Below are 14,899 nucleotides of genomic sequence, written 5' to 3'. Positions count from 1 at the left end.
TCTCCAGCCAGTGAATCTGCATAGATCCATAACTTCCAGGGTTGTTTGTAATAAACAACCTAGACAGACAAAGTACATCCTGGTAAAACAGTAATATCTATTAGCGTGTTTACAAAGAGTTATTATGTCAGCACATTTATTAGGAAGTCATTAACTTTTATCAGGCATTCCCGTTAGAGAATAAATAGTTACAAGCCTGCTCTTATTCCTTTCCTTCACAGCAGGAAAAGTCAGTTTAAGTTCTTAGGAGTCAGAGCTGCAGTTAACTATAAGGAAAAGGAAAGACATAATGAAGGGAGGTAGCAAAAAGGATTTATTTCTTTTATTCTTCTGGAAGTCTGACTGTTTCACTCTCCATCTGAGTGTTATTTATACAGCTGTGTTCTTTTTGGCTAACTACGTGGATCTGGTCAGTTGGTAGTTTTTCACTTTTCTCCATTTGTATTATGCTTTGAAGGATAAATAAAAACCACATATAGATACAATAAATATAACCTAAAATAATCAAGGGAATGATCAACACCAAAATTTGTGTGTGTGTGTGTGTGTGTGTGTTTGCATATGTTTTTCTAGGAGGAAGAAGAGTGATATAATTGGGAAAGTGTATACATGTGTCCCCTAAGGCCTTGGTCATATTATCTTTCTGGTGGAAATACAGTTTTTTTTTCATTAATATTATTTATGTTTCAAATATATAACAGACATATATTTCTAATAAAATAATTCAAAAACTTCTAAATGTAGTTTTCAATTAAAATTATTTCCTTTATGTAAGGCAAAGGATGCATCATTTGAATGACAATAGAAGGAAAACCAAGTAAAAGGAATAAGAGGTAGAAAAAATATTATAAAAGTCAAAAATATTCCAATTAAAATTATTATTCCAATTTTAAAAATATTAAGTTGAACATGGTGATGTGTACCTGTCATCTCAACTATTTGGGTGGCTGAGGCAGGAGGATCACTTGAACATTGGAGTTTGAGGCAAAAGTAACCTACAAATGTACTTGTGAATAACCACTACACTCCAGCCTGGGCAACATAGGCAGACTTGATCTCTAAAAAAATTAAATTGAATTAAAATTAAAATGCTACAGTAACCAAAAAGATCTGAATTGTATACAAATTAAAATGATTTAAGCATATTCCTAATGAAAATTTCAAAATGGTTTGTTCTGTTACTTGGCAACTTGAACGTAATGTTGCCCTAGACGAGAAATTACATGAGAACTGGCAAGATCTATTGATATAAAATAGTAAAATGAAACCTGTGTTACCTGTAGCAAACTATTTTATTTCTATGCTAGTTATACAATAACATCTGCTTTTAGAAAGCATTTTATATCAATGATAATTTATATAGCTTTATTTCTTAACATTAAAAATACACATATATTTTATATATCTGGTCATAGATGTTTGTAAGGGGTATGAAATGATACTAGATCTTTGAAACTTTATTTAAAATTCCTTAGAAGAGTTTTAAGTTATATATTCTTTACACAGTACTTCCACTTCCAGGATTGGACAGATACTCAGAGAAGTGCATAAAGGTATAAGTACAAAAAAGGGAATAGATAAATTGTCAAATAAATTATGATATGTCCATACTATGATTACTCTCCAGCTTTTGCAATCAGTCAGGTATGCCTATATTTATTTACAGAATGCATCTCCAAGACATATTGCTAAAGAAAAAAAAAAGCACATTGTGATTTCATTTCAATTGTGCCCAAATATATACATGTATTATACATTTTAACATATATTTCTGTCCATATACAAACTTTACTGCTAATTGTGTTTACATCTGAGAATGAAATATGTTTCTTCACTTTTTCAAGCCTTTATAATGATCACACTCTGTATTTTCAACTACTTAAAAAATTATAAAAATATCTACATGATGACCTATTATAGTGATTGTTTTGAATATCTGCTCTTTGCTTTTTGTTTTTATTTTTAAAGTAGTAAAGAACAGGATGAAAAGTTATACTTGAGGAAAGGATAATTAGAAAACAGAAAGGAAAGACATAGTATAAGCACAATATAAGCAGGTTATGCAGAGATAATTTATTTGTGAATCACTTTAAAAAGCTGACCTCTAATTAGTCAGTGAAATTATTATACAAGGGGTCATAAGTAAAATTGCTACAAGGAATGACCTTTTATTGTTCAACTAGAATTAACTGTCACATGTATTGTGAAGGTTGTCTTATATTAGGTGTACCTGTTCTCATATTAGAAAAAAATGACAATAATCAGTGTTGTAATGACTCATTTCATATGTGTACATGAATACTCTTACAAATATAATTTTATCCTGTAGATTTGTTGTGCCCTTTCTCCTGATGTGTATAAAAACCTTATGAAGGATTGCTATTCTCAGAAAAATGTGTATGTTAATTAACTAGACTTAGTCATTTCACAATACGTATTTTAAAACATCATGTTGTACATAATAAATACATACGATTTTATCTTTCAATTAAAACCTTGAAGTAGACTGGACGCGGTGGCTCACACCTGCAATCCTAGCACTTTGGGAGGCCGAGGCAGGGGATCACCTGAGGTCACGAGTCGCAGACCAGCCTGGTGAACATGGTGAAACTGTCTCTACTAAAAATACAAAAATTAGCCAGGTGTGGTGGCACATGACTGTAGTCCCAGCTACTTGGGAGGCTGAGGCAGGAGCATCTCCTGAACCCAGGAGACGAAGGTAGCAGTGAGCCAAGATCATGCCACTACCCTCTAGTCTGGGCAACAGAACAAGACTCTGTCAAAAAACAAAACAAAACAAAACATGAAGTAACAGAAAACCAAAACACATTTATGTTTACTGTATAACAGGATCATCATCGATGGTAGAGAACCCCTTAGGTACCATCTAAATTAGTGAATGGTGTATATTCCCTGATTGACATATTGCAAAAGAAAACAAAGCACATTGTAATAGCATATATTGAAAATGAAGCATATAGCGTGTAAGAAAAAACAGCTTCCAGAAGCAATTTCTTAAAGCACAGTGCTCAATTTGTGTGTGATTACATCTCAGAGAAATCATAAAAATATTTGTGATAGGGACCAGATTAGAGCCCAGTTATATCATATAATTCAAATTTTAGGATATGAGTCTGATAATTTTGAATGTTTGCCTCCCATTTAAAGTGAGGCACACTTGTTGATAAATGGCACATTGAATACAGAAATAGCATAGTGCACTGCTCAGGACTGGGTTATAGAAGGATGATTCTTCAGTTTGATTCTGCTATTCTCTTTATAAACTTGGGAAAATCTCTTTTTTTCTATGACCTTAGTGCCTTTTTTACAAACATGGAATGCAAAACCAAAGTACTTCCATTCCATTTACCACATATAGGGCAAAAACCTGCACATGATTTCCAGTATTTCATAAAAATATATTTAAATATGCAGTGAATTATACACCCCACTTTCTGTATAAGCATGCCATTTTGAAGTCATCATAAAAATAATTCTCCCTGTGGTTTACAAGATTCATTCTTGAATAATAGGGTATACGAAAATTCAGTAGATGATCTCAGATGTTAAAATACAAAGTGTAGCTGTCACAAGTCGTCAACCTGTCTTTAATTTCCTGATAGAATATCATCACTAAGGTACTGTATAATTCGTGCATGAACTCTAATGGCAGGAAATCACAATGTCCCAAATTGCCCTATTCGTTCACCAATAGGTCTTTTTTCATTCTATCTGACTGTAATCGAACTTTCTGTTAATGCTCTCCATTAGTCCAATTTTTAAGTTTAATGATTTATAGAATATGCTGAATTACTACTGGGATTTGACTTGGGTTTATGTTGAATGGGATTGCATATGCTTCAAAGTGGAAAGAAATTGATCACTTTAAAAAACTACATCTTCCATTTAATAAACATTGCTCACCATTCAATTGTTAATGTCTTATTTAATTCATCTGAATAATTTTCTAGTTTGCTATGTAAAGTTATTGTTCAGCTGTCATTAAAATTTTACCTAAGATTTTGATAATCTTTGAATTGTTCTAAGCAGTATTTTTAATTAATTTAATCTTCTAATTCTTGCAGGAATTTGGAAATAAGAGTTTATTTTTATATTAACTATATATCCAGTAATTGCTAAATTTATTAATACTAATATATACACTGATGTTAGTCTAGAAATATAAACATTCAGTATGTGAATAATGGTAGTTAATTTCTTCCTTTGCAGTCCATATGTTTGTTCTTCTTCTTCTTGTATTATTGCCTATGTAAATGTTAAATAGAACTGGTGATAGTAGGAATCTTTTTCTCATCCCTGATCTCAGGGAAAGATTTGAATATTTCAACTACAGTTTTATGATTTTTTTTCTAATATTAAGTGGGTGATACGTTAGTTTTGCATTTATTATATAATCAGGTTATTATATATTTCTATGTTTTACTGAAGTTTTCTGATTTCAAAGTGTTAATGTAACAAGACTTCACGCTGGGATAAAACCTAATTTATTTTATTTATAGTATATCAGATTTGATGTAACTTTGGATTCAGTTTATTAAATTTTTTTCATTTGTTTAGCAGATATATATGAACTTTTCATGTGATATCTTTGCCAGTTTGATGTAAAGTTTATACAGAACTCTTTTTTTTTTTTTTTTTTTTTGAGACGGTGTCTCACTCTGTCACTCAGGCTGGAGTGCAGTGGTGTGATCTCGGCTCATTGCAGCCTTCACCTCCCAGATTCAAGCAATTCTCCTGCCTCAGCCTCCTGAGCAGCTGGTACTACAGGTGTGCACCACCACACTCAGCTGATTTTTATATTTTTAGTAGAGATGGGGTTTCACCATATTGGTCAGGCTTGTCTTGAACTTCTGACCTCAGGTGATCCTCTCTCCTCGGCCTCCCAAAGTCCTGGGATTACAGGCGTGAGCCACCGCACTAGCCCCGGAGCTCTTAAATATTTTGGAAGGGTTGCCTACTGCTTTTATTTTCTCCAACTTCTTGTATAAGATTGGTGTCATTTATGTCTCAGTTGTGGGAGGAATTTTACCAATTTAATCACCAGATCATAGGATTCACTTATAGGGAGTTTTTACATTATAGATGTAATTTCTTAGTTTTATTTTTCATTAAGTTGGGTTTAATTGGAGTTCTACATTTTACAAAGTTTCAAATTTATTAACATATAATGACTTATATTTTGTCTCTGTTTCCAGATTCTGTAATGATGACATATGTAAATATTTTGTTTATTCCATTCCTGAACAGATCCTTTAATCATAATGAAATGTTCTTCTTTATCTCTAGTTGCCTTCCATTCCTGGAAGGCTATTTTGTTTGGCGTTAATATACACATTCCAGTTTTTTATGCTGAATTTTGCAAATTCTTTTTTATACTATTACTTTAAACTTTACTGTATCTTTCAATTTAAATTGCCTCTCATATAAACAGCAAATAATTGGGACTTGTTTGTTTTCTAGTCTCAAAATCTATTCATTTTAGTTGGAATGTTTGAACTTTTACAAATTAATGTGTTTATTAATATAGTTTGATATCAACTTGACAATTTTGCCATTTATTTTCTATTTTTTCCTTTTTTATTTCTCTATTTCTCCTTTCATGCCTACGTTTGTGTTTATTGAATATTTTTAATTATTCAATTTAATTTCCTCCTTTAAATTTTAGTTTATTGTAAAATTATAAACATGCCCACACATTTTTTACACTCTCTTCCTTCAAGAGAAAGGGTTTATGGCCCCTCCCGGATTCTGGACCAGCTTAGTGACCCTTTTGTAAATAACCTACCGTAACAGTTGTGATGCTAGGTAAATTCCTAAATTTCCAGCCGATCGCCATTAGCAACTCACACCAGCAGAGGGCGCCACTTTAGCCCTTTAGCCTAGTGCTCTTCTCGAATTTTCTTTGTTCTCAATTTTCATCTCGTGAGGATAGCAACATGAATTATAGCTTGTCAAGCAATACATTTTCTCAGGTTTGTTTATGTGGCTGTGTCTTTCAATCACTTGGTAAAGTTAATTTTGCTGGATATAGAATCGGGGTTGGTAGTTTTATTTTTTCTTTCAGCGCTGGGAAGATTCTGCTCCATTTTCTCTGATTGTTTATGGATTCTGTTCAGAAGGAAGCCGAATTTTAAGTCATTGTTTTAGGATAGGTAATATATCTTTATTTCTCAGAAGTTTTCAGTTGGTATACATTTATTAACTTCATTGATATTTTTTATATATAATATAGATACCTAATATGTAGTTTAATAATAAAATATTTTTAAAAGTCCAATACCTATATTGTCAGCCTAATTCCATTTCTGTAAATAAAAATATAGTTTATTTGATTGAAATAACAGCAAAAGCAAAAGAAAATCTCTCATGGGATAAATATCTAGTTTTTATTAAAATGTATAAATATCTACAAATTATATCCAAATAATATAATTTAAGCACTTTCCCAAGAAAAATATAAAAATCGTTTTTATAATTGCTCATTTGTTGTTAATGTTGACATGCATGAGAAAATGTGTGAGAAGAAATTAAAACTCTTTATAAAGAACAATGAAGTGACATTTGTATGATCTATAGCAAAATTATTGCTTTGGCAAATTATATTGCATATCCGAAATGATTTATGTAAATATAATACATATAGGAGTTGATTCAGTAACTGGCAATGTATAGAACATATGTAAAAGTAATGAATATATGCACAGGTTTAATATATAAAATTTTTGTTATGTTAAATATAAATTATAAACCAACAAATGGAAAAGTAAAATTTATCATTTTACATAAAGTAAGCATACATTTTCATTAATGCTATTACCTGTGCATAATAATTAGTGTAAATTAAATAAATAAAAAAATTATCCTTTATCTTGTTACCAAATTATTGAGGGGATATAAAATAGTACTGAATTTTTGGAAATTAATTTGGCATCAACAAAGTAGTTTTTCACCTGCCTTTTTAAAAAATAATTTGCCTTTTAGGACTGTATCCAGTACAGCCACTAACAAATAAACATAAATGTGTGGTTACAAAATTGACAAAAGAGCTACTTTAAAATAAAATATATTGTTTTCATTCTATGGGTATTATGTAGCTATGCAACAAATCTAATAGATCTTATATACTTCCAGATGATATTTCCACAATATATTGCTGGTAAAAAGTAAAGCAAATTATAATTTCACATGTGTGCACATGTATATGCATGTATTATGTAAATGTAAATTTATGTGAATATCTGTTCTTAAACACACTTTACTGATATCATGGTTACTCCTGAGAGGATATATTCATGTGCATTTTTTGAAAATTTTACACTGAGCATAAGGCAAGTGTATAAATAGCAAAAGGAAATTAAAGAAGTAGTCACATAGTGGCATATCACTAGTGATTGTTTTTAAACAACAGTAGTTTTTAAATTTTTTTTCTTTAAAGGTAATATAGATACAGTTAAGAAATCATGCTAAATGGTAGAACTAGAAAACAGTGGAAAATAATAAGAAAAAATATATAAACAAGTTTTGTAGAGAAAATAATTATGACTTACTTTAAAGAAGCTAATCTCTAATTAGTCAGTGAGCTCATTAGACTAAGGACCATAGGAAAAATTACACAAAGAATGCCCTTTTAATTGTTTCATTTGGATTACATTTCAAGTGTGTTATAAAGTTTGATTTATATTTTGGAGTCTCTGTATCAGAAAAAAAGTAGCAATATTCAGGGTTATAATGACTGCTGAATATATAGAAAAAACCTTAAAAATATAACCTTGTCCGGTGGGTTTTTGTGTCGTTTCTTATGAGGTGTATGAACAGTTTATTAAGAATTGCTGTTCTTAGAAAAAAAAGTGTTTGAATGTATGTTATCTATTGATCTTGAAATGTTTACTTATTAGTTTTAGTACATGGCTTATAGATTTCTTTTAGATACTTTGGAAGCATAATTATGCAGTCTGTAGATACACATGAGGTAGATTTCACGGTTTTCAATATTTACGGTTTTTTCTTCTTTTTTTGCATTATTGACCTGACCAAACTTTCCCTAAAATGCTGAATAGAACTGTTGATCGTAGACATCCTTGTTTCTTTTTTCACCTGAAGTTCTTCTGTTTTTCACCACTGATTATATATGCTGCAGTTTTTAATGCTTTTTTTAAAACTGGTAAGTGGCAAATTATATGAAATAGCTTTTCTGTAATTGCTGTCATAGTGACATAATTCCATTTCTTTGTCAAGATTATTTGATTTGAAAACAAAGCAACAAGAATCCATTCTTGTGTTAAAGCCAGTTTGTTCATGGTTAATTACAATTGAAGTATCTTTAGATTCTGTTTGTCAAACATAAAATGTTACTTTTATTTAGTTTTTTTTTTTTTTATTTGTCATTAGGCATACAAACCTTTGGTTTTCCTTTTATATAATATTCTAATTAGTTTGGTATCAAGTTTATAGAGGTCTTATAAAGCATTTTGGGCAGAGTTTTTACTATTTTTCTCCTGTGTAAAGTGGTTGTTCAATATTGGTGTTCTTTAGTTCTTAATTATATGAGAAAGCTCAGGAATTTAGGCACCAACAAAAAATTTATTTGTTGGAAAGTTTCTCTTATAGAGGCACAGTTTTTGATTAGATATAGAATCGTTGAGATTTCCTGGCTTAACTATTTTGCTATATTTTTGTTTCTATCATTTCATGAATTTCAAGTTTATTGGCATAAATTTGCTTATAACATAATCTCCAGTATTCTAGTGATGGTTCCCTCTACATTCCTGCTATTGATGATATATGTTTTTTTTTTTTTAATTATTCCTTTGATCAGTCTTGCCAGGGATTTATTACATTTATTTCCTTTCAAACAGCAACACAATTCTTCATTTGCTATTTAATTTTTTGTGTGTGTGTGTGTGTGTACACATTTAGTTTTATTGTAACAAAGCAACCTGTACACTTTTAACGTTTAAAACTGAGCATCATCTTTCCTTTCCAGTGAAACAAAAAGAAAATTTAAAAATAAACAGGAACAAAATTACAATAGAGAATGTCAATTCCAAATAAGATCCTACAGTTCTGCTGATTCTCCCATTGAGTGGCAGGGCTCAAGTCATCATTAGGAGAGAATTTATTTTAAAAGCGTCATCTTAAACTGCAAGGATGTCTGTCAAATGTCACAATTAAACATGCCAAAGGAGAAGCCATGTTGTCAAAATGCCCACTTACCCCACCCAAACATCTCAAACCCACCCTTTGCTGACCTTCTATAACCCCATTTTTTTAAGATTTTTTTCTTTTTTTAAACAAGAGAAAGTAGACAGATACATGTTGGTAAATGCTAACTGTCCATATTCACATAGAGACACAGTGTACTCTCTGAGACCAATATACAGAGAAAGGAGGAGAAAAGCTAGAATTCTATGCACTACTACAAAGGGGCCTAGCACCCTCCAGCTTCCAGCAGAGCGAAGGGAGCAGGTTTTTCTTTTTTCCCACAGAGCTTGGTGGTGGTGATTCCATACAGTTTTTGTTAAGACAGGAAGGGATAAAATGAATTTCAAACAGAAAGGGGTAGAGACTCTTTTTCCCATTGTATCCTGCTCAAGATATTTCCCCCAAAATAAGTTGAGAACCATGGTGTAGAGAAAAGAGACCGCAAAAACAGGGTGACCGAGCACAAGAGGGAAGAAAAAAAAAAAAAAAGACTGCAACTTGCTCCCAGGGACTGGAGAAAATTTAAAAAAAGGAAGATTGGAATCCAATAGACAGACTTAATGAACAAGCCAGTGAGGAGATTTTGAAAGTAGAACAGAAATATAACAAACTCCGCCAACTATTTTTTCAGAAGAGGTCAGAATTGATCGCCAAAATCCCAAATTTTTGGGTAACAACATTTGAAAACCATCCACAAGTGTCTGCCCTGCTTGGGGAGGAGGACGAAGAGGCACTGCATTATTTGACCAGAGTTGAAGTGACAGAATTTGAAGATATTAAATCAGGTTACAGAATAGATTTTTATTTTGATGAAAATCCTTACTTTGAAAATAAAGTTCTCTCCAAAGAATTTCATCTGAATGAGAGTGGTGATCCATCTTCAAAGTCCACTGAAATCAAATGGAAATTTGGAAAGGATTTGATGAAACGTTCAAGTCAAACGCAGAATAAAGCCAGCAGGAAGAGGCAGCATGAGGAACCAGAGAGCTTCTTTACCTGGTTTACTGACCATTCTGATGCAGGTGCTGATGAATTAGGAGAGGTCATCAAAGATGATATTTGGCCAAACCCATTACAACACTACTTGGTTCCTGATAAGGATGATGAAGAAGGAGAAGGAGAAGATGATGATGATGATGATGATGATGAAGAGGAGGAAGGATTAGAAGATATCGATGAAGAAGGGGATGAGGATGAAGGTGAAGAAGATGAAGATGATGATGAAGGGGAGGAAGGAGAGGAGGATGAAGGCAAAGATGACTAATATTTTTTTTTAGATTTCATTAACTGATATCAGTTTTAATTTTTATGTTTAAAGTTTTGATTTTATTTTCTGATGTATTTTCTAATTTCATGCAGTGTATTCTCAAATCTAAATTTTTAGGATATTATCTTTGTCATTAATGCTCTAAATTTTCGTTTAGTCACGTATTTTGGTACATAGTACACAGTTTTTAACAGCTTAAAGTATAATTGATTTCAAATAAGCTACACAATATATGTATTTGTGTGTGTGTGTGTGTGTGTGTGTGTGTGTGTGTGAGAGAGAGAGAGAGAGAGAGAGAGAGAATGAGAGAAGCCATCTCTACACTTAAAATTATGAACATATTTATCCATCTCCCCAGATTTCCTTGTGCACTTTTGGATTTCCTCTTCCTAATTTTCCCTGAGCTCTCCCCACTTTCCCATACTGTGGACATTCTTTATTGATATTAACTTCAACTTTTATTTTAGATACAGGAGGTACATGTTCAGGTTTGTTACATGGGAATATTTTGTGATGCTGAAGACATCACACAATCTCATCATGTACAGATCTCATCATGTAGGTAGTGATCATAGTACTAGATAGGTATTTTTTAAACTCACCCCCTCCTTCTCCCTCCACCTGCTAGTAGTCTTCAATGTCTATTGTTCCCACATTGATGTCCATGTGTGCTCAACTACACACACAGAAACACACACATGCATATATTAAATTGTGCAGTTTATCTGAAATCAATTATCCCTCAATGAAGCTGTTAAAAACGGTGTGCTATGTACCAAAATGTATCTAAAGGAAAATTTAGAGCATTAATGCTGAAGATAAAATCCTGAAAATTAAAGATTAGAGAATACATTTTTTTGAAATTACAAAATAAATTCAAAGTTAAAATCAAGTGTTTAGCTCCCACTTATACATGAGAACATACGGTATTTGATTTTCTGTTCTTGTGTTAATTCACTTAGGATTTTGGCCTCCAATTCCATTCATGTTGGTGCAAATAATATTATTTCATTACGTTTTATGTCTGCATAGTATTTTATGGTGTACATGTACCACATTTTGTTTATCTAGCCTGCAATTGATGGGCACCTAGGTGGATTTCATGTCTTTGCTATTGTGAATAGTGCAGCGATGAACATGTGAATGCATGTCTTTTTTGGTAGAATGATTTATTTTCCTTTGAGTATATACCCGGTAATAGGAATACTGGGTTGGATACTAGCTCTGTTTTCAGTTCTTTGAGAAATCTCCAGACTGCTTTCCACAATGGCTGTACTAATTTACATTCTCACCAACAGTGTAAAAGTGTTTTCTTTTCTCCACAGCCTGGCCAGCATCTGTTGTTTTTTTGACTTTTTAATAACAGACATTCTGACTTGTGTGTTACATTATCTCATTGTGGTTTTTATTTGCAGCTCTCTGATAATTAGTGATGTTGAGCAATTTTTCATATGTTTGTTAGCTGTGCATATGTCTTCTTTTGAGAAGTATCTCTTCACGTCTTTTGTCCATTTTTTAATGTGGTTATTTGTGTTTTGCTTGTTGATTTGTTTAGATTCCTTACAGATTCTGCATATTAGGCCTTGGCTGGATGCATAGTTTATGAATATCTTCTCCCATTCTGTAGGTTGCCTGCTCTGTTGGTAGTTTCTTTTGCTGTGCAGAAGCTCTTTGGTTTAATTAGGTTTCACTTGTCTATTTTCGCCTTTGCTGCAATTGCTTTTGGGGACTTAGCCAAAAATTCTTTGCCAAGGCTGATGTCGAGAAGAGTATTTCCTTGGATGTCTTCCAGGATTTTTATAGTTTGAGGTCTTACATTTAAATCTTTAATTCATTCTGAATTAAATTTTGTATGTAATGAAAGGTAGGGGCCCAGCTTCCATCTTCTGCATATGGCCAGCTAGTTATTCCGGCACCATTTATTGAATGTCCATTGCTTCATCCCTTGTTTCTGTTGGTCTTGTCAAAGATCAGATGGCTGTAGGTGTGTGGTTTATGTTTCTGAGTTTTCTATTCCATTCCATTAGGTCTATGTGTCTGTTTTTGTACCAGTACTAAGCTGTTTTGGTTACCTTAGCTTTATAGTATAGTATAGAACCAAAAAGAGCCCGAATAGTCAAAGCAATTGTAACCAAAAGGAAAAAAGCTGGAAGCATACATACCCAACTTAAAACTATACCATGGAAATTCTTGTATGAGTGTTTTTGTGAATGTATAATTTCATTTTTCTTGGATAAGGTTCAAGGAGTGGAATGGCTGGATCATGTGAGAAGTGTACTTTAAAGTTGTTTTAGAGTAAGTCAATATGTTTTGCAACATAATTATACCATTTTACATCCTACCAATATTTTGAGAGTCACAGTTGCTTTCCATACTTGCCAGGACTTGTTTTAGTCAATATATTTAATTGTAACTCTTCTAATAGGTGTGCAGTGGAATCTCACTGTTGCTCTAAATTGTATGGTATACACAAGTCATCACTCTTTCCTTGCAAGTTATTCCCAGTAAGTGGAGAAAATGGATTACAAGCCTGATGTGAATCTTTTGTTTCCCATTTATGCTTTTGCCTATATGGTTATTTTTTAATGTATGCTGGATTTTCTGTGTGAAATACCATAGAAATAATTGGAAGTTTTGAAAAATTTTTTTCTTTTTAGTGAGCTTTTGCTTCTAAGAGACAGTTAGCATATGGGCAGCTGTCATAGCAATCAGGGATATTCCTTTTGAAGCTGCATCTCAGATTTTGTGAGATGTTTTTTATTTCTGTCTCCTATCAACATTTAGGACATAGACTCTCAGGGATGCCACATGAACCCCTGGGTTGTCTCCTTTTTCTTTCTCCTTGGTGCACTTTCAGCTTTGGTATGTGTCCCCGGAGTTTTTGAGACTACTAAAATCCCTGCTCAGCTGCATAGTTTCTAAACTACAGCTTTGTGGTTATATCTTGGCTTCTCAATCACCTCCTTTGAGTTAGCATATATTTCTGGGGAAAAGAGGTACCAAATTTGGGTCTCAACCATTGGGCTTCTCTTTTGAGATCTTGTCTCATCAAGTGGTTGCCTCCTTGGGTTAGTAGTGCCTTTAAATAATGTCTTTAATATCTTCCAGCTTTCCTAGTTTTTCTCAGCAAAATGGTTTGTCTAATAGAGCTTCTCAGTCATCCCTGAAAACAGATCCATGTATTCTCCTTTTTGAAATAAATTTGTTTTTCCTCTTATGCCTAATTAACCCAATCTTTATATCAATAATATTAACAATTTTCTTAAAAGGCAAATACTTTTCTGAAAAGTATATCTTTTCTGTCTTTTTTTTTGAGGCAGAGTCTCGCTCTGTTGCTCAGACTGGAGTGCAGTGGCACGATCTTGGCTCATCGCAACTTCCCTCTCCTGGGTTCAAGCGATTCTCGTGTCTTTATTTGCTTTATGTTAGATTTTTTTTCATTGATTGCCTAAGTGTTTCCTCAGTTCCCAACATGTGCCAGATATGAATTACATGGTAGAGGTACATTATTGAGGCACAGCCCAGTGGAAAACAAACAAGTAAATATATATTATATAATATAAATTTTGTGGTAATTTTAAAAGTTACGTTAATAACCAAAATGTTTCCTGGTACTTTTTTTTTGTTATGTTTACTGGTTGCTCTAGGGATTGGCATATGAATCCTTTACTTATCTTGGTCTACTTACAGTTAAGAAAGCACTAATTTACGTAAATGAAACCTCACAGCAGAAAAACTACTTTTATCCCTGCCTTTTCTTTGTGGCCTTTTTGTCACGTTTTACTTAAACATTTTATTGAAAACTTGATAATTATTTTTTTCCTTTCATTTTATTGAATGAGGCAATTGTATATTCAGTGAAATGCACAGATTTTAAGCTAACATATTTTTTAATTTTAAAAAGTGGTTTCCTTTTGTTTTTAAAGCATATTTATTATAGCTATTTTGAAGCCTGTCTGCTACTCAAACATTTTAATCTCTACAAAGGCAGTCTCTGTTGTTTGTCTTGTGTCCTATATATTTGTCACACTTTCCTTTTTTTTTCAATGTCTCATAGTTTTAGAATTTTTATTTTGTTGTTGTTAAGTATTGGACATATTAGGTAATATATTAAATCTTGAGATTTATTCCTCATCTGATTTATTGTTGTTGTTTTACTGTTTATTTGTTGACAAGACTGGACTCATTTTGTGAAGTCTATTTTCACTAGAATGTGCAGCTTCTGATACCCTTGTTTAGATTTTTCCTCAGGTTTTCATCTTTTAGCGTGGTTCCCTTGGCATCCTCCTCTGTCAGTATCATTAATGAAAGGTTGTACGTAAGCCTCTGAACAAAAAGATGTTCCTCCCTTACCTTTGGATCTGTTTGTGGCTTAGAAACTGTTTTTATGATTCTGGGTTCAAAATTGTT

At 32.5% G+C, this 14,899-nt stretch overlaps 1 protein-coding gene across 1 annotated transcript in view; it reads left to right on the top strand.

The window, feature by feature from the left end:
- LOC116556590 (protein SET-like) overlaps positions 1 to 10,486 on the top strand; it is a 49,467-nt gene extending 38,981 nt beyond the window's left edge. The window contains exon 2 of the mRNA XM_032285843.1: positions 9,755 to 10,486. Within this exon, the coding sequence (XP_032141734.1) occupies positions 9,755 to 10,486 (732 nt within the window). The remainder of the gene's footprint in view (positions 1 to 9,754) is intronic.
- The last annotated feature ends 4,413 nt before the right edge of the window (positions 10,487 to 14,899 follow it).

Source organism: Sapajus apella, unplaced genomic scaffold, assembly GCF_009761245.1.
Source record: "Sapajus apella isolate SASKATOON/1434 unplaced genomic scaffold, GSC_monkey_1.0 scaffold17, whole genome shotgun sequence".
NCBI classification, from domain to species: Eukaryota; Metazoa; Chordata; class Mammalia; order Primates; family Cebidae; genus Sapajus; species Sapajus apella.
The sequence above is the reverse complement of the archived record's forward strand: the minus strand, read 5'-3'. Positions and strand labels throughout refer to the sequence as shown.